The 23473-nt window shown below is 47.3% G+C and overlaps 1 protein-coding gene across 1 annotated transcript; it reads right to left on the minus strand.

Annotated features, from left to right (window-relative positions):
• Positions 1 to 7711: 7711 nt before the first annotated feature.
• Positions 7712 to 23466, minus strand: LOC118075853 (ras-related protein Rab-11A). The gene is made up of 5 exons (XM_035098199.3): positions 23221 to 23466; positions 15836 to 16031; positions 10967 to 11160; positions 9769 to 9849; positions 7712 to 9455 (listed from the first exon to the last, which is right to left on the minus strand). Exons 1-5 carry the CDS (start codon positions 23258 to 23260, stop codon positions 9313 to 9315), a joined length of 654 nt encoding a protein of 217 aa, XP_034954090.1. The 5' UTR covers positions 23261 to 23466; the 3' UTR covers positions 7712 to 9312.
• Positions 23467 to 23473: the final 7 nt, after the last annotated feature.

Consider the following 23473-nt stretch of genomic DNA (forward strand, 5'->3'; position numbering starts at 1 on the left):
CAGACTGCAGTTGGTGAGCCAGTGCCCCATTTACCCCAATGGACCAGCCTCTGCTGGACCAAAGGTTAAAGAACAAGGTTTCAGAAAAGCTGCTTCCTCCAGCCCTGCCACGAGATGCCAATAGTTGACCCTTCTGCTCACAATGCATCTGCTCTACCACTGTGCAACATCCTTTGCCCATCCCTTCCCAACAGTTCCGATTGCTGAGATCCCGAGCTCTCTCTCTTGAGGTAGACTGCTCCTGATTAAGAAGCTCTTTCCTCACTTTCCAATGTCAAGTGTTTTTGAGCTTCTTCCACAGCTGCCAATGGAACCCCTGGGGAGCAGTCACCACTTTGTCCTTCACCTCAGGCCACAAAGTGTCATGAACCAGCCTGGCTGGAGGGGGCCAGGCAAACCTGGAGACTGGAGGCCAGGCAAACCTGGAGACTGGAGGCCAGGCAACCAGACCTGCTCTGCTCTTTTGGGAAAACCGCTCCAGTTACTCCAAGCAGGAACTTCTACATTGCCCGAGGTTAGGGGTGGGGGAAAGGGGGCTGAGCCCAGCCCAGTTGCCCCTTCTCCTCCACAGGAATAGATGATGACATATTTTGAAGATTAGAACATGAGTTCATCCCTCCCTGCCCTCCCCCATCCTTCCTGCGGAGAGTTTGTTTGGTGTGATGACATCGCCGCTTGGCTCAAGGCACAGCTAGGGCAGATGGTGGGCATGGCACGGGTGCCTGGCTGCTTCTGGACAGCATCATGCCAGGGGGACCAGGGCTGTCTGATTGAAGCTGCTTAGCAGAAGGACCCCAGGCGGGGGTCTGGCTTGTGTGGCTACGGTGGGGAGAAGCACTTGCCGTTCTGCTGAGGCTTGGACCCTGGTGGGGCCTGGAGTGTTACTATCATCATCACCATCATCATTAATTAATTACCTCCCTTCCCCCTAAAATCCCAGGGTGGTTTACAACAATTAAAACACATTAGGTAAAGGGTAAAGGGGCCCCTGACCATCAGGTCCAGTCGTGTCCGACTCTGGGGTTGCGGCGCTCATCTCGCTCTATAGGCCAAGGGAGCCGGCGTTTGTCCGCAGACAGCTTCCGGGTCATGTGGCCAGCTTGACAAAACTGCTTCTGGCGAACCAGAGCAGCGCACGGAAACGCCGTTTACCTTCCCACTGGAGCGGTCCCTATTTATCTACTTGCACTTTGATGTGCTTTCGAACTGCTAGGTTGGCAGGAGCTGGGACCGAACAACGGGAGCTCACCCCGTTGCAGGGATTCGAACCGCCGACCTTCTGATCAGCAAGCCCTTCCTAGACTCTGTAGTTTAACCCACAGCGCCACCTGGTTTACAACAATTAAAACACATTACTGGTATTAAAAAACTGTCCAAAACAACAGCCCTGTGGGCAGAGTGGCAAGCTTCTGCTGGGGGCTTGACAGTCACTGTTATTACTACTTGCCCACCCTAAGGTCTCAGGGCAGCTAACAACATTAAGACTCAACATTAAAAACAATTTAAAACAACTTGCAATCATGGAAATAAGATGGGTCCTAAAAAGATGCGTCTCAGACCAGGGTGAAGCAGTGCACCTTCGCTGAATTTGCTGAAACCTGTCTAGTGAAGAAGGCAGACACACCTCTGTGGGGGGGTTTACAACTTAGGGGTTGTCCCAGAGGATGCCCTCTCCCGAGCTGCCAACCCCCTGAGTTTCTGTGGGTCATGGAACAACCAAGAGGGCCCCCTCTGAGGACCTAAGCACCCGAGTGGGTCTATAGTGAAGGAGGCGGTCTGGCGCTGTGGGTTAAACCACAGAGCCTAGGGCTTGCCGATCAGAAGATTGGCGGTGAGCTCCCGTTGCTCGGTCCTTGCTCCTACCAACCTAGCAGTTCGAAAGCACGTCAAAGTGCAAGTAGATAAATAGGTACCACTCCGGCGGGAAGGTAAATGAAATTTCCACGTGCTGCTCTGGTTCACCACCAGAAGTGGCTTAGTCCTGCTGGCCACATGACCCGGAAGCTGTACACCGGCCCCCTCGGCCAGTAAAGCAAGATGAGCGCCACAACCCCAGAGTCATCCACAACTGGACCTAATGATCAGGGGTCCCTTTACCTATTTGGAACCTGAGTCATGTAGGGCTTTAAGGTGAGCACTCTGAATTGGTAGGATGAGCACTGAGTACACCTCAAAGCTATTTAAACTGCATTGGGTTTGTATAGTTTACTGAAGCCTCAAGAATCTCCAGGCATCGCTAGATGCAAGGAACACATATACCGGTAGTAGACTTCTAGGGGAAGCGTCACAAGGTCAAAGCTTCATAGCCAACCCCCCATCTATCAAGTCATCATCATCCCCCCACTTCCACATGACCACAACTTATTGAAATGCCAAATTCACTCTCAGACACACACGCCTAATCTCCCTCCCTCCCTCCTCCCCCCCTCTCTTCCTGGTCCTTCTCTGACCTCACCTTGTAAATATAGATGGGTGAGATAGTAACAGAACCCAGCCAGGCTGACGAAACACTGACTCAAAGCAGGGAGAGTTCCAGGAATGTGAAAAAGGTAAGGGCTTGCTAAACAAAAACTCAAAGTCATCATCTGAGCTGGAGGGGACGGCTTACCCAGAAAGGCAGCATAATAATAATAAAAACAAATACAGTAAATAAAGGGAGGAAGCAGAAAGGACAGTGAGCATGGTGCAAAAAGAGAGAGGTAAATTGATCTTTTTTTACGAGGCCAGCAACAGTAGCTGGTGTTAGAAGGGCTTAATTTACAAAAACCCATAAATGCATTGCTTGGAAGTCCTGGCCACAATCCTTCACACATGGGACTTTCTGAGTCCTCTTGGAGCAAAGGAGCAAGATGAAGCTTCAGTAGCTGCTTCTCCTATTTTGATGCTTACTTCTCAGGTCTTGGGCAGCCTAAGGATGTGGGCTGCTCAAGAACTGGTGGATGTCAGGCCATTGACAGGGACTCAAGACCACCAACTTGTTTGCTTGACCCTTGCCCATCCTGGCTGATGAAGGTGTTGAATAGCCTTCCCCAACTTCTTGCTCCCATACGTTTTGGACTACAACTCCCATCAGCCCCCGCCAGCACAGCTGTGCTCCCACCAGCCATGGCAACAGATGGCTCGCTGGCTGGCTGGCGCTGATGGGATTGTAGTCCGAAAACTGGCACATCGCCATCTTGGCAAATGCTGCCTCTCAGCTGAGTAGGCAACCAATATAAAAGTTTTGGAGACAAGTGAAAGAGCCCCATAGGACACCGCTGAAGCAAGTTCTCATTGACCTATTGTGCAATTAACCTGCAGAACTCATTGCCCCAAGAGGTCATGGCCAAGAGGTTAGATCGCTTTACACGGGGTTTAGATACTTTCCTGGAGGAGGAAGATGTCATAATGGCTATGTGAAGCCTCCAGGCTCTAAGGCAATCTACTTCTGGACACCTGTTTCTGGGTTCTTAGCTTGCTTTTCTCCAAGGCACCAGGCTGGCCAATGCTGGGTTTCTTGGCAAATCCAGCATAAGTTCTTATCTTAGGGTTTCTTGCCCAGGGGCTTACAAAGCTAGCACAATGCCTCCCTTTCAAATCATAATTGGGGCTCAGGACGGGAGATATCCACCACGGACCAATGTTTGCAGCATTTCACGCTGTTGGCCCACTGCTGTACCATGGAAAGCCCTGCCGCTAGAGATTCAGCAGGCACCTTCTGTTTCAACTGCTGGAAACTTTTCTGTTTCGCCAGGCTTATGCAGGCAATTAAGAATACATCTTTCCATAATAGCTGGTGGCTGTTTTCTGATTTTTAACGATTCTGACTGGGAGCAGTCTTGAAAGACCTACATTGGCTCCCAGTATGTTTCCGAGCCAACCTAGCAGTTCGAAAGCACGTCAAAGTGCAAGTAGATAAATAGGTATCGCTACAGCGGGAACGTAAACGGCATTTCCATGTGCTGCTCTGGTTCGCCAAAAGCAGCTTTGTCATGCTGGCCACATGACCTGGAAGCTGTACGCCGGCTCCCTCAGCCAATAACGCGAGATGAGCACCGGAACCCCAGAGTCGGTCACGACTGGACCTAATGGTCAGGGGTCCCTTTACCTTTACCTTTACCTTTTATGTTTCCAAGCACAATTCAAAGTGTTGGTGCTGACCTTTAAAGCCCTAAACAGCCTCGGTCCAGTATACCTGAAGGAGCGTCTCCACCCCCATCATTCTGCCTGGACACTGAGGTCCACCTCTGAGGGCCTTCTGGCGGTTCCCTCGCTGCGAGAAGCCAAGTTACAGGTAACCAGGCAGGCTCCCGCCCTGTGGAACGCCCTCCCACCAGATGTCAAAGAGAAAAACAACTACCAGACTTTTAGAGGACATCTGAAGGCAACCCTGTTTAGCGAAGCTTTTAATGTATAATATATTATTGTATTTTAATACTTCTGTTGGAAGCCGCCCAGAGTGGCTGGGGAAATAATAATAATAATAATAATAATAATAATAATAATAATAATTATTATTATTAGGGTTTTATTGTATGGTATTGTGTACAATTGTTCATATATATATGAATGAATGAATAGTGGTATTAAAATATTTTTTATCAATCAATCTGTCCCAGACAAGGGTTAGTAGTTCAGCAACATTAGCCACTTGTGCCCCAAGGTCCCCTTCCCTTTGTCTTTTTCTTAAAAAGCTACAAAATGGCTCCACCTAATGGAGACAGCATTATAACACAACCTGGTTTCCCAGGCTAGATCTGTTCAGACCAGACCACAAATGATCCAGTTCCCCCCACCCCCACATGTGCACCTCTGACATATTAGCTTTCCACAGATATTTGTTGCTATTCCTCCACTTGCTGCTTGCAGCAGTGCACAGAGACAGAGAGAGAGAGAGAGAGCACGTCAGGCTGCGTACAAACACCATTCCTTTAAAGCACATCCCACCCCTCAAAGAATCCTAGGAACTGTAGCCTGTTTAGGTTGCTGGGAGTTTTAGCGGAATGATGATTCAACAACAGTTCCCAGGATTCTTTGCAGAGGGGGGAACCTGCTTTACTTATTGCATTTATATCTCAACTTTTTCTCTCTCTCAAGGTAAAGGTAAAGGGACCCCTGACCATTAGGTCCAGTCGTGACCGACTCTGGGGTTGCGCGCTCATCTTGCATTATTGGCCGAGGGAGCCGGCATACAGCTTCCAGGTCATGTGGCCAGCATGACAAAGCCGCTTCTGGCAAACCAGAGCAGCACATGGAAACGCCGTTTACCTTCCCACTGGAGCGGTCCCTATTTATCTACTTGCACTTTGATGTGCTTTCGAACTGCTAGGTTGGCAGGAGCTGGGACCAAGCAACAGGAGCTCACCCCGTCACAGGGATTCGAACCACTGACCTTCTGATCAGCAAGCCCTAGGCTCAGTGGTTTAACCACAGCGCCACCTGGGTGGTGAGCTCCCGTTGCTTGGTCCCAGCTCCTGCCAACCTAGCAGTTCGAAAGCACGTCAAAATGCAAGTAGATAAATAGGAACCGCTACAGCGGGAAGGTAAACGGCGTTTCCATGTGCTGCTCTGGTTTGCCAGAAGCGGCTTTGTCATGCTGGCCACATGACCTGGAAGCTATACGCCGGCTCCCTCGGCCAATAATGCGAGATGAGCGCCACAACCCCAGAGTCAGTCACGACTGGACCTAATGGTCAGGGGTCCCTTTACCTTTACCTCTCTCAAGGTAGTGTTCATTTAATCCCCCAAACAACCCTAGGCTGAGAGGCAATGAGCGGCCCAAAATCACCCATTGAGCTTCATGGTCATGGGGGGATTTGAATCCTGCTCTTCCAGATCCTAGTCTGACATTCTAACCATTACACTATGCTATTGTGCTTTGAATGCACCCATAAGGATATGGGTGTGCAAACATTCTTCATCTAGCCTGGTGGTTGGTTGCTTCCCCGACTCTTTTCCCATTCCAGGCATGTGCACAGTTTTTTCTGCATCTGGGTGCACACACCTTTTAAAGTAAATAAGTAAATGATCTGGGGTTGCCAGACTCAATAGAGGACAGGACTTCTGTGCCTTTAATTGTCCTGCTCTCTTTTGAGTCTGGAAACCTTAAAGAGAAACCAGCAGACCCTTTGCTTGGAAATTAAACAAAGGGTCTGCTGGTTTCTCTTTGTTTCCAGACTCAAAAGAGAGCAGGGCAATTAAAGGCACAGAAGTCCTGTCCTCTATTGAGTCTGCAACCCTAAAATGGTCCCAGGAAGTGCACAATAGCGAACACAACCAGAGTTTTCTAGCTAGTTATCATGTTTCACAATGGACAAAATCATTGCTTGTGCTTGGGGGCTGAGGAGTATCCTTCATTTTGACTAATAATAATAATAATAATAATAATAATAATAATAATAATAATAATAATTGTGCAAGTTCTCTGTGTTTAAAATAGACAAGCCAAAAGTATGTCCTGCAATTCAGGTTTATGCTATGTGGTGATATTGAGAGAACAGCTCCTCCAAATCAGGTTTCTGAAATCCAAATGCACCTCCAATATGTGACAAGGGAAAAGGCACATTGTATCATCTGGGCAACTGGGAACAAAAGGGCTAAGCTATGCCCAGGTAAGGAGCAGACAGAAGCAGCGGATGTGGCACTAGAGAACAGCCACCGAAACACCACCACACATGTAACAAAAACTCACCAAAAAGGATCTACACTAATGAGCTTCTACACCAACAGGGACTGCAGATGTGTAACAGGCTGTTTTGAGTTACCTGATTTTCCAATGTAAGGTGAAGTGCAAATCAAATGTTTTCTCCTGTTATATATTGTATTAAGGGTGCCATCACACTGCAGTTTGCTTGGGCACAGACAGGTGGCACTGTGAACTACAGCATGGCAATTGCTCTCCCCACCAAGAAAAGGACCCGCAATGGCAAAGCGTGAGGAAGCATCATTCCAGATGAGCTATGGAGGAACACTCAGGACAGAGCAGCTTCTCAGCAACTGCTCTCCATTCTTGCTTTGCTACCACTCTCCGCTGCTGTGAATTGTGGGGCAAGTTGTGCAGTAGCAGCCGATGAATTGATCGCCATTGGTCTCCCGCTGTTGCTTACTGAGAAGGGGGGGTTGGTTGACAAGATGTCACCTGGGGAGGCAGGGCAGGGCGAGGTCTAAGGGATGTAGTGATAAGCAAGGCTGGCAAGCAATGTGAGCAGGGGTGCAGCCCCAATTTTTTAAAAGTGTCATTTGTTTAAATGATGCTTATGCCTATTGTACACCACCCTGGTTTAGAAGTGCTTTAGGTCCATCCAGTTTTCCATGCCTCACTGTGTCTGTTATGTCCAATTGCTATAATAACACCAGGAAACTGTTTTGAGCGCAAGTGCTGCAGGTTCAAATACCGCTCATACTGCCAAAATGTCATTATTAGAGCCAGCATGATGTCGCACTTAAGAGCGCAGTACTAGGGCCTGGGAGACCAGAGTTCAATACCCAGATCGGCCACGAATCTCAGCATATCTGAGCCTAACTCACCTCACAGGGCTGTTGTTTGGGTAAAATGCATGGGCATAGCTGTCAAGTTCTCCCTTTTTTTAAGGGAAATTCCCTCATGCTGAATAGGCTTCCTCGCGAGAAAAGGGAAAACTTGACAGCTATGTGGATGGGCGGAGAGAGAGAACCTCAATCTCCTTGGAGGGAAAAGGGTAGGATAAAAGTGTAGTAAATAAACACCATGCAATAAAACAAAGAGCTTTTATTTAAACATTTAGCACACACAGAAGTCGAGACCCCACAAAAAAACAACAACAGAAGTTCCAAAGCAAATGAAAGGAAGGCAATTCCATACATTAAAATACCCCCCTCCCAATAGCCTACTATTTACACAAAAGTTGCAGTTGGGAGCAAAACCAAGGGAAAGCCACGAGAATCTAACCATCAGCATTCTCTCATCTTTACCGGTTGATCACTCCAGAAAAGGTAGCAAAGTCAAAACAGGGAGGGGAGGGAGAAACCAACTCCGACCGACTTCTTCTTTCTCCATCCTGAGGGTCAGCCATTTTCTCCAAGGCTGAGCAAGAATGCAAACTCCAGCTCCATTCATGGTCCCCAAAAGGCTACTTATTGCTGCTCTGGGCTTCCCATTTCCCAAACTTGCTTCGGGAGGGCTCGTGAGACATGAAGCTAATGGGAACCTGGGTCTTTAAAGCAGCACAAGGGACAGCAGGGAAATATACCAATTTGGTGGATTAAAATCCGCGGGAAGTGGTCACCCAATGCGATGAGCCAACATAGGGTGTGATCATACCAGGCTGGGAGGCTTTTCTGCTGCTGTGGTGAAGGTGGAGGTGACAGACGCCCTCACAAATGCAACCTGAGTGGCGAGTTGTGCTTTAAAGCCACCAGGCACGCCCAGAACAGTCACCACTCAGAAGCAACTCCTATTTGCTTGTTGATAGTACGAAGCCATTTTGCTGCCAAGCCACAGGATGGTTAAAGTTCACCGTCTTCTAAGCGAGGCAGGCCTCGGGCCTTGCCTCAATTTCTGGACTTCTTTACGCAGGCGGAGGCTTAGTCAAGAGCCCAACTTTTGTACCTCAGGGGAGCCCCCCAATTTTTTTGGGTGGGGAGGGCATGTCTGTATGACAGAACCAACTTGAGGGGGGGGGGGAAACCAGGCTTAATTCATCATGGCTTCCCTCAAAGAGGAGTTGTAATTAGGAGGGAGCAAAGCAGTTGTTTTTATTTAACATTCAGCAACTTAAAAAAAACACGAAAACCACAGTTCATGAAGCCATGATAGTGAGTCCACTCTACCTTTGGTTTAGAAGTGAGCTGCCCAACCAGCTCAACCCCTTTTCATTCCAGACATATAGTGTTGAATGCCATGACCCCCTATGTTAGCAAAGGGCTCTACTTAAACCAGGTAATATACACTAGAGTCAGGAAAATGGTTTCGGCAAGAAATTCAAAGGGCCTACTCATGCGGAAAGCGCCATGCCTGCGACCCACCAACTTCCTCATGCCATCAGCCACCTCTCAGGGAAGAAGGCTGTGGAATTGGGATGGGGTGTCTCTCAATGGTGGTCCGAAAATGGGTGGTCCGAAAAGCACCCATTGACACCAACGTTTCCCCACATCTAAAGAAGAACATGATCCGTTATGTGTTTCTGACCTACATGAAGCAGAGTGAGTAGCACAGTGGACGTTGGGTACCAGAAGAAGAAAAAGAGGAGTTTGCCTGGAGCATCATTTCCCCCCTTGGAGGTACTGGGAAAGTACCCGGAGACTACTTGGCCTTCCTTGTTCCCCTTTTCATTTCCTGGTTGCAGTCTTTGCAGGCTAGATGTTCTGGCAGCAAGGGGCTTGCCGGCCCTCCTGGTGGGTAGGCAGGACCTTGATCGGCTCGATGGTGCTGCTGGCGCTGAACTCCGTCTCCGGCTGCCCACCAGCAATCTGCCTCTGGGACACAATCCGGTAGATTTCTGGAGAGCAAAAAGCGGAGAAGATTAAGTCATGCAGACAAATGAGGCTAGTACAGTGATGGGGGACGGTGTGTTTTGGAGAGCAGAAGCGTAGCTTATTTCTTATGTAAGAAGCAATAAGTAGCTGTTGTAGCATCCTTTTTTTTAAAAAAAAAAACACACCTCCCCAGTTGGTGTAATACCTTTGCTGGGACCAGCCCAAATGTCACAGAAGTATGTAAAGTTTTCAAGTGCTCCGAAATTCTTCACCAGGCAAGCAGTTGCATGAAGCCAGTTTATCTGCGAGTTCGCCCTACCCCACGTAACGGCTTACCTGTTAGGATGTTGTGGAAGGCAGTCTCCACATTGGTGGAATCCAGAGCTGACGTCTCTATGAATGACAAGCCATTCTTTTCTGTGGGAACATAAGAACATGAGCAAGGCCTGCTGGATCAGGCCAATGGCCTATCTAGTCCAGCATCCTGTTCTCACAGTGGCCAACCAGATACCTGTGGGGAAGCCTGCAAGCAGGACCCAAGCACGGCAAGAGCATTCTCCCCTCCTGTGGTTTCCGGCAAATGGCATTCAAAAGCATTGCTGCCTTCGACCATGAAGGCAGAGCATAGCCATTGTGGCTAGTAGCCACCAATAGTCATACTGTCCTCCATGAATTTGTCCAATCCTCTTTTAAAGCCATCCAAGTTGGTGGCCATCACTGCCTCCTGCGGGAGGGAGTTCCACACTCGTGTGAAGAAGGACTTCCTTTTTTCCCCTGTCCTGAATCTTCCAGGTGCAAAGATGAACAGACCTCTGATCTTGACAGCCTTGTCAGAAGCAGAGGTACCAAGAGCCAAACCAGTTTGAAGCTATGAGTTGGAATTCCTTTCCCACTAGCCAAGATGCATTGTTGGGGTTGGGAAACTAGGATGGAAATGCATTCTGCACATCCCATTCGAGGCTTCACATTAGCAAGCAGGTTCAGAGCTCAGCTCCCCAGAATATCCAGATGTACGAGGACAGAGGGATTGTAACTATAGCAGCTGCCCCTTGAGGAAATAAAGACTGTTGCTCTGTTGACAACACATAACCTCAACAACCCATATCTACCCTTCACTTCTTTATAACGAGGGCTACTTGGGTTCCACAATGCCACACGGGCACAGCAAAAGTTTGAAATTTATAATCTGGTTCAGAAGAGGCATCCCAAGAAAGCCAGCCTTATTTCGTTCTCCTAAAGAAAAAATAAATTCAAGGTTCTAGTCCCTGTGGCTGCAACACAGTGAGTGGGGAACGTTTAGCCCTCCAGATTTTTTTTGGAAACAACTCCCATCCTCCTTGACCCTGCTGATTGGGGCTAGTGGGAGCTTGAGTCCAACAGCCCCTGGAGGGCACCAGGTTGGTGAAAGCCATTATGTACAAAACAGAAATGAAGAAAAACACAGATATGCACAGTGCCTTGTGCAGAGTCTAGGGACCCTCCCTCACCAGAGCAAGTAAAAGGAGGAGGCGGGAGGAATGGGGCAGAGGAGTACCTGCAAAGCTCTTGGCTTCATCGGTGGGAACTGCCCGCAGATGCCGCAGGTCGCTCTTGTTGCCCACCAGCATGATGACGATGTTGGCGTCAGCGTGGTCCTGCAGCTCCTTAAGCCAGCGCTCTGCGTTCTCATAGGTCAGGTACTTGGCGATGTCGTAAACAAGAAGGGCCCCAACTGCCCCCCGGTAGTAACTGCAGTGGGATCAGAAGGTGGAAGGGGGAGGGGGAGGTAAAAACTAAGCATGCTGCACAACACTGAATGCCACCCCCATCCGTCAAAAAAAACAAACCCATCCATTACAAATTTCACTCTCCAAATAACTGCATAGCCCATTACAAACATTTCATTTATTTTGTAACGTTTATATACCGCCTGACTGTAGGAAATAAAACTTCAAAGCAGTTTTCAAAAAGAACAGAACAGTAAAATTATCAATACAAACAGTTAAAAGCAGCTCTTCAAAGAACTATTAAAATCAGTGACATACTGAAAACAGATTAAAAAAATTCCTTCAGTAGCACCTTAAAGACCAACTAAGTTTTTATTTTGGTATGAGCTTTCGTGTGCGTGCACACTTCTTCAGATACCAAAGTGTGCATGCACACGAAAGCTCATACCAAAATAAAAACTTAGTTGGTCTTTAAGGTGCTACTGAAGGAATTTTTTTTTATTTTGTTTCGACTCAGACCAACACGGCTACCTACCTGTAATGAAAACAGATTAAAACACACATCTTCTGCATTTCTGGATAGCCCGGCGTAAACAAAAATGTTTTTAGCAGGCGCAGAAAAGAGAACAGCAAAGGTGGTTGCAGTGAGTTTCAAAGTGAGATTTCTTACAAATGTGGAACGAGTATTATGTTTTGGACTACAACTCACATCACAACTCACAACTACAACTCACATCAGCTCCAGCCAGCTGAGTCATGATGGGAGTTGTTCTGAAACATCCAGAGGGAACCAGATTGAAAAGGTTCTAGAACAGCCTTTGCCACCAAGCCCAATATTTTTAGTGCTTGATTTAATGTCCACTAACAGCTGACACCAGAAACCGTGCAGCTGAATTAAGGGCAGTTGTTTTAAGCTCGGAAGCTTTTGCCTACTTGTAATAAAACACCTTCCTTAAATAAATTAGGATTTCCCTTCTGTCCCTGCAAAACCTCTGCCCTTCTCACAGTCACAGAAGCCAAAGAAAAATCTTTTCAGAGCAAGGAAGGTGATCTTGAAAAACCCATTCCAAACTTAGAATTGTCTTGGCAACTGACAATCTCGTGATGGTGAGGGAACACTCTGCTCTGCTCCCAAGATATCTTGGGTCGACAATGAATAGAGTTCATCCATGCTGTCTAATACCCACATGAAACCACTGGGAGGAGACACAGGATTGAGAATATACTGAGAATATTTAGCACTGACTTTCCTTTCTATCAGACCCTGACCTGATGGTGGCTTTTGATTCCTTGGAACAGGTGTCTGGAGTTTAAAAAGGGCTGATAAATTGAAGCTTGGTCCAGACAAAACTAAGGAGCATTTGCCAAATTGTTGATCAATTGTGGGGTGGGGAGTTTTGCATCCAACCTTTACTGCATGGGGTTGGAATCTTTTTTAACTTACTTTTTATCTGCCTTAAGAACTAAGTCCACAGCACCTTCAGAGACCTTACATGGTGTGCACAAGGATCCCCACACCCCTCTGTGGAAGTTCACCCTTGATCACATGCCATGTCTGCAACACACACACCCATTTCCCACTCCCATTCCAACTGGACAACAGTATTGTCTGTACAGCACACAGCCCTCACCCCACAATTCCTTTTGATTAGATGCCAGCTGACTGCCCTTGAAAACAACCAAGAAATTGCAAGTAGTTCCAAACCTGGTGGTGGCCAGGTTGTCAACTGGAACTGGCCTCCTCAGATGTGGGACAGCTAAGTAAATTTAGCCCCTGAACTTCTAGATGGCTATATATACTAGCTGGCCAGGCCACGCATTGCTGTGGCTCATCCCTGTGATTCCCCCCACCCTGTCCTGATCCATGACCTATCCCGTCCCCTCCTTCCCCCAACCCACACCCAGGCGAGTCCCCACCTCCATTCGGCCTAGTCTGTAAAGGTGAGCCTCCATTTGGCCTAGTAGCTGCAGTACCAGTGTAGCCTCCGATAGAGGGCGCTGTGTTGCAACCTCTTCTGCCTTCTATTTCCCAGCTTCCCCGCATGTCCACTGGAGGGAGCACTTTTTTGTACAGAAATCCAGGTTTCTACCTGTGCTAGGTGTGTCATGTGGTCAATGTAAGTGGATAGTTACACCCCCACATGTGACTCCAGTGTTGTAGGCAAAGTTGAGGGCGATCGGGCAAGCGGTTGTGGAGAAAGGTGTGGAATAACAAACACACACCATATATATATATATATATATATATATTGCTCTCTGTGTGGCCCTTTGGGAATGTGCAGGCTGTGGGGTCTTCTGGATAGAGATGACTTAGCCACTCTGGTAACTTTCAGGTTAGATTGTTACAAAGAGGTCTACGTGGGGCTGCCCTAGAAGACAGCCTGTGCTCCAAAATGCAGCAGCCAGCTGGGCTTCCATTTAGATCACAGCTGCTTTAAAACAGCTGCACTGGTTGCCAGTTCATTTCCAGGCCCAATTCAAGATGTCCAGGCCCCAAATAACTGAGATAGTCTCCATCCCTACAGACCCTCGAGGGTGTTAAGACCAGCAGACGAGGTCTTCTTGTAGTTCCACTGTAGTTCCACCTCAGGAGCTTGGGATGGTGGAGGCCTGGGACAGGGTCTTCTCTGTGGCAGCTCTCAAGTTGTGGAACTCTCTCCACGCAGGAGAATCGGCCTGGCACCTTCAGCATTCACCAGAAGCTGTGTGGTGAAGATGCTCCTCTTCACCCCTGCCTTTGGCACCTGAGATGTGTGTTTTAAGGACCGATCCTATTTCTCTGATTCCAAGTGGTTAAATTTAGACTGTTTCCAATGTTTTTTTTTTTAATTGTCATAACCTGCCCCCTGGGACCTTAGGGTTAAGGGCGGGTAAACAACAGCAGGGATAAACAACAGCAGCAGCAGCAGCAACAACAACAACCTCCTTAGCTGTCTCACTACTAGTATATTAAGAGGCACACTAACCTACACCCAAGGCCCAGTTTAAGGTCTTTGCCTGGCTGCAGAGGTAACAAAAGGACCCCTTTCTCCCACATGAGCCTGCCTGCTTATTAGGGGGTGCTCTGGGTGCCACCCCCCAGTTTATCAGAGGTCTACTGTCGGGGGGGGGAGTATTTTTTTGGCGGGGGAGCTGCACTCAGTGAACTCCATCCTGTTCACCAGGCCTGATCACTGCTGTCTTTTAGGCTCCTGGTGAAACCCACCTTGTTCTCATGAGCTTTGAATGGCACAATTCATTGCTTTTATGACTTCTGATTTCCCTTGCCGAATTAGTTATTTAATCTTCCAAGCCATTTTTAGTTGGGGATTTTTTTAAAAAAAGAGAGATTGGGTTATTCCATTTAGCCACCTAAATGGTGTCAGCATTAAAGCAGGACAGAAATTTAGAAACCAATAAACTAAGTACAGTGGTGCCTCGCTAGACGAATTTAATTCGTTCCACGGGTCTTTTCTTATAACGAAAAATTCGTCTAGCGAATCCCATAGGAATGCATTGAAAAAAAATTTGAATTTTTTTTGCCCATAGGAACGCATTAATTGAATTTCAATGTATTCCTATGGGAAACCACGATTCGCTAGACAAATTTTTCATAAAACGAATTCGTCTAGCGAGGCAACCTCCGCTCGAAAAATCCTTTCGTTAAGCGGAAATTTCGTTAAGCAGGGCATTCGTTAAGCGAGGCACCACTGTATGGTTTAGCTTTTCCTGGCCTGCTTTCCCCTGCCCATTATCAGAAACCCCCTAGTCCAGGGGTTCCCAACAAAATTTTCTCGAGGACCCCTCATCGAGCCGCTATTGTGACAAGGACCCCCATTAATTCCTAATCCTAAAATTAAAAAGTGAGAGCCAAATTAAGAGTCTTTTTATATTTTATATTTATGCATTTTTTACAGTTACAACAGAGTACTCCGTCAGTATACAGTTAGTTTTAATTTTCAGTTCTTAATGAGATGAGTTAAATCTGTCCTTTGAGTTCATTATTTCTGAAATATTAGGTTCCAAACTTGAAACTTTCACTCTGCAATCCGACCGCATGTCGAGCCGATTCCTATATTTGTTTTCCATGAAACACATGGAAGAAAATGCTTGCTTTGTTTACAAACACTACTGTTTTGCAAAGAGGCAGCACACGCCAGGGAGGAGGGAGGGGAATGGAGAAGACAGGGTACCTGCGCAGTAGCGCACAAATGAAGCCAGCGCGCGCAAAGCATCTTGGGGAGGTGAGTGTTAGTAGAATGCGCGCGCTGCCTCTTTGCAAAACAGTAGTGTTTGTAAAGCGCCACCTAACGGCATACAGCAGAACTACTGCCTCATCTAATTCTAGTTTTGCGCTAGACTCTGCTCATGTAGGAAGCGGCCAAAACAAAAAATCTGTTATCATACGAAATATATTTAATATATTTATTATTCTAATAGCATCTTGCGGACCCCTCTGGCATAGCTTGCGGACCCCTGGGGGTCCACGGACCACCTGTTGGGAACCACTGACCTAGTCCACAACTGTATTTACAAAGCAAAGAACAGCAGCCTTGGAATCTCTTTTAACAGTGGTCTGACTAGGACCCCAAAGTCGTAACGTCTGCATTGGTCCAAACTGCATTTTTATTGAATGGCCTGAGAGGCGTGGCTATGGGGTTTGCCAAGAACACTTTGGGGTTTCCCACTGCAACGTGAGAAGGCAAGGCAGTACTTACGCAGAAGTAATGGCGCGGTAACGCTCCTGCCCGGCGGTATCCCAGATCTGGGCCTTCACTGTCTTGTTATCCACTTGGATGCTCCGTGTGGCAAATTCCACCCCAATGGTGCTTTTGCTCTCCAGGTTGAACTCATTCCGGGTGAACCGAGAAAGGAGGTTGCTTTTCCCTACTCCCGAGTCTCCGATGAGGACAACTGCAAAGAAGCAACAAGGTAACAAATAGGGAGAAGACAATTTAGCATCAGAATGCTAATGGCACAGGGAAGGCAAATGGGAAAATGTTGTTCATTTGCTTAACCCCCCCCCCCCAGCCTTTGCCCAAAGGTTCAAGGCTAGAAACGGAAGGATAAGGCAAAAGGTTTGACACTCAGTTCTACAGAATGCGTAGAAGTCTTTCCTGGACTGTACTATTTTGGGTTGCTGGGGGGTGGGGGGTGGAGTTGCATGTTTGGCTGCTCCCACATCTAATATACTGCTTTGAACATTTCTGGGGTGGGGAAGCAACCAGCATATTTTGCACAGCTCTTTCTCTCAAACATGCAAAACAGTTCTTATCAATTTACGATGGGGTGGAAGGTTCACAGGCTATGAAGGACTTGCTCACAAATTTATTGAAAGCTGCACGAATTATATGATAGCTAGGAAGTGGAAGGGGCAAGCAGAATATAAAATGGACGAATGGTACAAAGAGGTGTGGGATATAGCTATTAATGATAAATTAACATGTACCATTAAAGTAAGATGGGGAATATGAGGGAGAAATGATATTGAGGAGATATGGAGGGTGCTTGTAGAATTTGTGCTGTTAAAATGGAAAGGGGTCAAACCATCACAAGAGGTGTTAAAATTTTGGGAGGTTGGATAGCTACAACGATGGGTGGGTGCACATTTTTATTCAATTTATTTATGATTATTACTTTGTCAAAAAACAAAACAAACAAACATGCAAAACAGAATCACAAAGTGTAACTCAACGCCTCTTTTAAGTCCAGCCCACAGGAACCCCAGGATTCTCAGTCAACAGGAAATGGTAGCACACAACCCCAAATCTCCTAACCACAGACTTCTTCCTAATCACCAACATAATAGCTTAGGCAGTGATGCATTGGGAAGTGTTTCTGATTAAGGCTTCCTGTCCTCAAAGTTGGCAGCACCTAGGCTTGCTATACATCAGGAAATTTCCTGACATGTCCTATTTTTCGGGTGTAAAAATGGTGTTGGGGATTTTGCCAAATCGGCACAGTGTCAGGGAAAACCGGGATGTATGGCAACGCGATGGAAAAAGCAGTGGAAACAGCTCCAGAAGCTTAAAATCACTATCAACAACTTTGTGGGTGTCAGGATTTTTACCTTTTGAAAAATGGCAACCCTATCAGCACTACAACACCAGGAGGAAGGTAGACTCAAAAGGGTCCTAGTTCTCAGTGAGGTTGCAAACCCAACAGTGGCCACATTCACACCATACATTTGAAGCACTGTGATACCACTTTAAACACTCACGGCTTTCCCCCAAATAATTATGGGAGCTGTAGTTTGTTAGGCTGCTGAGGGTTGGTAGGAAACCCCTATCCCCCTCACGGAGCTACAGTTTCCAGAATGATTGTAACAATAATTCCCTCACATCCTCCCAGTTTATTTGTTGTTCTGTGGTGCTTCCTGAATGATACCGCATTATTGTTGTCTCGCATTATTGTTGTCTGGCAAGGCACTCTTGTGCTATAGTGCACAACTGAAGTAGGACAAAAAAACCCAACACTATAGCATTTGTACTTAGAAAAGTTATGACTCCCTTCTAAAGAAAAGTTGCATTCGGGACTACTTAGTTTAGACAAAAGGTGAGTTAAGAGGCGGCCTGACAGAATTGTAAACAATTGCTCATTGCATGGAGAAAGTGGATTAAGTTTTTCTCCCTCTCTCACATACATGAAGCTGTATGTTGGAAGATTTGGGGCGGATAAGTAGAATAAGAGTTTGGATTTGATATCCCGCTTTATCACTACCCTAAGGAGTCTCAAAGTGGCTAACATTCTCCTTTCCCTTCCTCCCCCACAACAAACACTCTGCGAGGTGAGTGAGGCTGAGAGACTTCAGAGAAGTGTAACTAGCCCAAGGTCACCCAGCAGCTGCATGTGGAGGAGCTGAGATGTGAACCCGGTTCACCAGATTAGGAGTCTACTGCTCTTAACCACTATACCACACTGGCTCTTTAAAAGAAAGCTCTTTATGCACTGGCGGAGAAAGGCAGGCGCGGGGGGTGCGGTGCGCACCGGGTGTCAGCCGTGAGGGCAGGTGACATTGCCGCGCCGCGCCGCGCCACCCCGCTTGCTGCACGGGTGGTGCCCCCAGACGCTCGCTGCACGACGATGCTGCTGCGGGCAGCTAGCGGCTAAGGACGCTCCCCACACAAGCGGCTAGCCCCGCCCCTGCACCGCTCCAGGTGCCGGGGCAGGTAGCTCCGCCCCTGTCTTTATGCAGCATGTAGTTAAACTCTGGAACTCCTTCCCACAGGAGGCAGTGATGGCCACCAACCTGAGATGGCCTTAAGAGACGATTGAGCAAATTCATGGAAGAGAGAGCTCTTGGCAGCCACTAGCCATGATGGCAGTGCTGAGTGTCTCCACAGTTGGAAGCAATGATGCTTCTGAATACCAGTTACTGGAAAGGACAGGAGGGGAGAGGGCTCTTGTGCTTGGGTCTTGCTTGCTGGATTCCCACAGGCATCTAGTTGGCCACTGTGAGAACAGGGTGTTGGACTAGATGGGCCATTGGCCTGATCCAGCAGGCTCTTCTTATGATTTCAGCAGGACATGTAGCGACTGGAAATAGAACAGATCGCATCTGCCTCCAAACGTTTGCAAGTGCAAACCGTGTTAGTAGTATGATGGCCTATATAACCACCCCAATGAGCACAAGGACAATAAAATGGGCATCATTCCAGATGGGTTCTTTAGGCCCAGAGACCCAAGGCCTACCTTGGCAGAGAATGAAGCACACCTCCTTTCCCCTGAGCTGAAATGCTGCTTCACAAGCCCATCCAGGTAAAAATGCTACAAAACAGGAATGGCTGGATTCCTGTCCCGCCACCCCACCCGCCCTCCATGCAGTGAGCCAACCCAGGGAGCAACTAGGCAGTCAATGCCTCACCTTCTCACGCCTGGTTTGGAAGCCCTTCCTGTCTCACTGCCAACCACCAGCTACCTATCCCTGTTCCTCAGAATACAAAAGGACTGTTTGTGAACCCATCTCTGGGTGTGGAACATGAGCAAGTGAAGGTGAAAGGTTTTTTTATTTTTTTTTATAAAAAAGAGGTGTGTAGCAACACAAGCCGTCATTCCAGCTTTTTCAAAGAAAAGGAAGCAGAGTCATCCGAAGCGAAATCCAGAGACTTCAGTCCATGAGCAATCGTTGACTCATTTGGATGAAACTCCTCTTCCGACAAGAGCAAGATGTAAGCAGGGAGGGCCTCAGCAGCTCAGCCTACAAGTGGTCTTGGGTCTGGCTTCACCCTCAGACCCCCTCCAGAACTAGGGTTCCCCGCAGGGCAGTCTCGAGCAGGTCGGCCACCCTGGTGCTGAGGGGCGGAGATCGCTCCGGCGCCCCCGCCCTCGCAGGGCGCAGCCTGGTTTCCGTGTGGCTTCGCCGAATGGCACCCTGCCTACTGGCCCGGCGCCCTGGCGCACCGCACCGCCAGGGGTCTACCTAGAGCCGGCCCTGGTACCCCGCTCCCCCTGGGTGCTTACATTCTGCAACATGTCATTGATCCAATAATAGTGCTGGTGTGGTTTATTTATCCTGGATCATCCACACATCATTGTGAACTATTCTGGGAATTAAAAAATTTCCTTCAGTAGCACCTTAAATACCAACTAAGTTTTTATTTTGGTATGAGCTTTCGTGTGCATGCACACTTCTTCAGATACACTTGAAACAGAAGAGTCAGACCCTGGGAATTGTAGCTCTGGGAGGGGGCAGTGTTAGATATATTAGCTAATTACCAAATGGCACCGTAAACCTAGGTTATGGTCACCACCCCACGTTTCATTTTTTAAAATTATTATTCATTTCATTTCTATACTGTTTTATGTTTCAGAGGGGGGGAAATCTCAAAGCGGTTTACAACACATTAGTTTGGAAGCTGCCCAGAGTGGCTGGGGAAACCCAGCCAGATGGGCGGGGTATAAATAATAAATTATTATTATTATTATTATTATTATCAAATAAAACAATCCAGAATAAAATAGTGACAAGATCGGCTGGCTGGTGCACAGCAGCGTCTTTTGATGCAGGAGCCCGCAGGGGTGCGTGAAACAGCAGAAAACATTGCTGCGGAACAGCCAGATACTGCAGATGTCAGTCACCAAACCTGGCGGCATTACATCTTCACTTGGTCGCAGTGGAACCCTCGCAGGCTGCAAAACATGCTAGGCACCTGGGGAATTTTGATCATTGGGAGGAGAATCGGGGGGTCCCCTAGCAACTCTCGGCACCCTTAACAAACTACACCTCCTAGAATTATAGTGCTTTAAATGTATAGTACAGATGGGGCCTTAGTCTGCTCCAAAACAGCATTAGAAGTAGGACTGTGTAAAGGTAAAGGGACCCCTGACCATTAGGTCCAGTCGTGACCGACTCTGGGGTTGCGGCGCTCATCTCGCATTATTGCCTGAGGGAGCCGGCGTACAGCTTCCAGGTCATGTGGCCAGCATGACAAAGCCGCTTCTGGCAAACCAGAGCAGCGCACGGAAACGCCGTTTACTTTCCCGCTGTAGCGGTACCTATTTATCTACTTGCACTTTGATGTGCTTTTCAACTACTAGGTTGGCAGGAGGGACTGCGTATGAATGCACAATAAAATGGATATCTGGATGGGCTGTCAGTATTTGGCTCTAAAAGCATCCTAACAGGATGACATTGGCTAAGATAGCCTTACTCATCAACCCCCAACTAGCACCAACATTTTGAATACAGCATCCACCAGCCCCGGGTCTGATGTGATACTGTAGTCCAAAACATTTGGCTGGAGAATGCTGGTTTTAGAGCACTGCATTTGAGGTGAACATAATCAAGCGAAGCAGGAAATTCTCCTGTAAACTTGATGGCTCAGAGTGATATACTGATGTTTTCAATGAACAAACCAATTTGCACACACAAGTCAGAGTGCCAGCCTGCAAAGCTCACTGGCTGACCTTGGGCCAGTCATGCCTTTCAGCTTAACCAACCTCACAGGGTTGTTGTGAGGATGACAAAGAGAGGTGAACAGCAATATCCTGCCTGGGAGAAAGCCAGGATATTAAAAGTGGGGAACAAAGTAAAACCAATGGCAGCTGCTTTAGACTGCAACCATTTGAACCAACTTTAATTTAAAAACTAAAAAAACAAAGTAGGGCTGCTCAAGGATCCATGCAACCTCCTTCCCCCATATTCCTTGTGCAGCTCTTTTCAGGGCTGGCCCTACCACTAGACAGGATGGAACACTTGCCTCAGGGGGTAGATCCGGGAGAGGCAGTGGTAGCAAAAACAAACAAAAACAAAACCCATGCCATTCTTCCTGAACCTCTTGCTATTCCCCTTTGTTGGAGCTGTGGTGCCACAGCCGCTAAAATAGCTTGCTGCCTCCAGGTGAGCTAGATTGCCAATTAACTACGGTAAGTGCTGCAGACCTCCTGTTTTTCAAAAGCCAAGCCATGGACTTTTGAAAAATTTGGTATCTTTATGGTAGTTTTGGTTATGTGAATGGTGCCATGGACCCCCAAATTGGGAACCACTGCTCTAGAAGACTTCAGTGTTGAAGTAAGAACCAGCTGAGGGGGGCACCATATTGTCCTCTGCCTCAGGTAACAAGTCTTGAGTCAGCCCAAGCTCCAGGAACATCCATCACTCTCTGTCCCTCCCTCTTCAGATAACCTCATTTCCAACACTCAAGAGTTATTAAGGAACCTGCCTCCGGAAGAATGGCTCTCATAATATACAAAGCAAAGAGACATGTATTGTTATTCAGACATCTGGAAAGTGGCATTTCTGAGCTTCTGGCTTTAATATGCCCAAGGTAGCTCCTGATGATGCTTGACTTGCGCAGCAGAGGGGGCTAGAAGCATTTCATCATTGGTCCCTCCCTAATCTTTACAGCAGCCCTATAAAGTAGGCCAGTACAGTTATTCCAACTTTGCAGATGGAGCAGGAGGCACGGTTGGCCCAGTTTTAAACTGCTTTGAGTGTGTTTTTTCTCACAGTCCATAATATATAAAAATATTTTTATGAAATATTTTTCTGCCTGAAGAAAACTATAGGACCCCCACACACTTGATGTACAGAATCTGACTGGATTGAGGGTTCAATCTCTTGCCTGAGGCACCTTGCCTCATTTTGCCTAATGGTAGAGCTGGCCCCTGGGAGGAGGAGGGAGAGTTGAAGGTCAAGACAATGTACAATTAAACAAACCAGCTTTCAAAGGCAGCTTGCCAGAGAGAGCAGGGCCAGAAAAACTTTCCAAACTTGTTGTGAAAAATAAGACTTAGATAAACCAATAAGGTACAGTTCTGTGGGGCAATTTGGTTTTTCAGTTTCATTAGACACCCCCTCAACCCTCAGTTCAAATTCCTGGGTTTTTAAAACCCAAGGAAGAGAGATCTCAGGTGTTTTGCTGAGATTCATAGACACAGCACAACACCTGCTCCCAAAACTGAGTCCCATTAACACCCTGGGACATTATTCCTGAAATAAGTTAAATAATAAAATTTAGAAAAGGAAGCAGCAGAGAGACCCACAGTTGGGGCAAGGAATTGTCAGCTGTTGTATGAATCCTGGTTTCAGGGAGGGGAGGAAACAAACTGGGCTGGAATATGGAACAGCCACCTTTGATTCTTCCCCGCAGCCCTGCAGGGTAGACCCACAAAAGCCCAATCTTTCCCCATTTTTACTTTTAAACTTGATGTCTGTCTTAGACACCCAAGTTTAGATGGGTGTAAATAAAAAAATTAGGAAACATGGGATGTTTGTGGGGCCGCAGCACAGGGCTTATGGGGGAAAAATCAGGGGTGGCTGGAGTTACCCAACAACTTTTCATGAGTGGGGCAGTTTTACATAGGTTCTACATTACTGTATATGAGACATTTCATAGGCAAGTTGCGGGGGCTGCTCTCTCTTAGGGTAGAAGCGAATACATAAAATCGGCCTTTTGAGTGCAAAATACACTTTTTAAAAGGAGAAGAATGGAGCAATGTAAGAGTTTTAAAACAGCACACATCAGCAGCTAAGTAATGATCGTGTTTGGACAGAAGCTTCTCTCCTGTTAACACCCCCCCCCCACGCCCTAAAAAGCAAAAGAATAAGAGTTTGCAACTCTTAGGAAGGCCAGGAAATTGAAAAAAGAGGGGGAAAACTTACTTTTGAAGAGGTAATCATATTCATCATCCTTGGCCCGCATAGTGACTTCAAGCTCCTCAGGAGTTTAGGTACCGCACAAGAAAGCAGGTGAGGACACACCTGTGCCTCTTTCCTCTGGGTCCAAAAGAAGCAGGTGATCTCACTACTCTGCGATTTCCTGGGTTTAACCAGCTTCAGGTACAGCAGTCAGGTAGCACAGTCTTAGGAAGCCATTCCCACACTGCCATTGGTTGCTCTGCTGTTCTCTCCCTAC

The sequence above is a fragment of the Zootoca vivipara genome, chromosome 16, assembly GCF_965207765.1.
Source record: "Zootoca vivipara chromosome 16, rZooViv2.hap1.1, whole genome shotgun sequence".
Classification (NCBI taxonomy): Eukaryota; Metazoa; Chordata; class Lepidosauria; order Squamata; family Lacertidae; genus Zootoca; species Zootoca vivipara.

Excerpts from the sequence above, each read along its gene's own strand:
- LOC118075853 (XM_035098199.3), bottom strand. The coding sequence starts at position 23,260 with ATGCGGGCCAAGGATGATGAATATGATTACCTCTTCAAAA. Across the intron at positions 16,032-23,220 it reads ATATGATTACCTCTTCAAAA|TTGTCCTCATCGGAGACTCG; the intron begins GTAAGTTTTCCC and ends GCTTCTTTGCAG. Across the intron at positions 11,161-15,835 it reads TACCGCGCCATTACTTCTGC|TTACTACCGGGGGGCAGTTG; the intron begins GTAAGTACTGCC and ends ATCCCACTGCAG.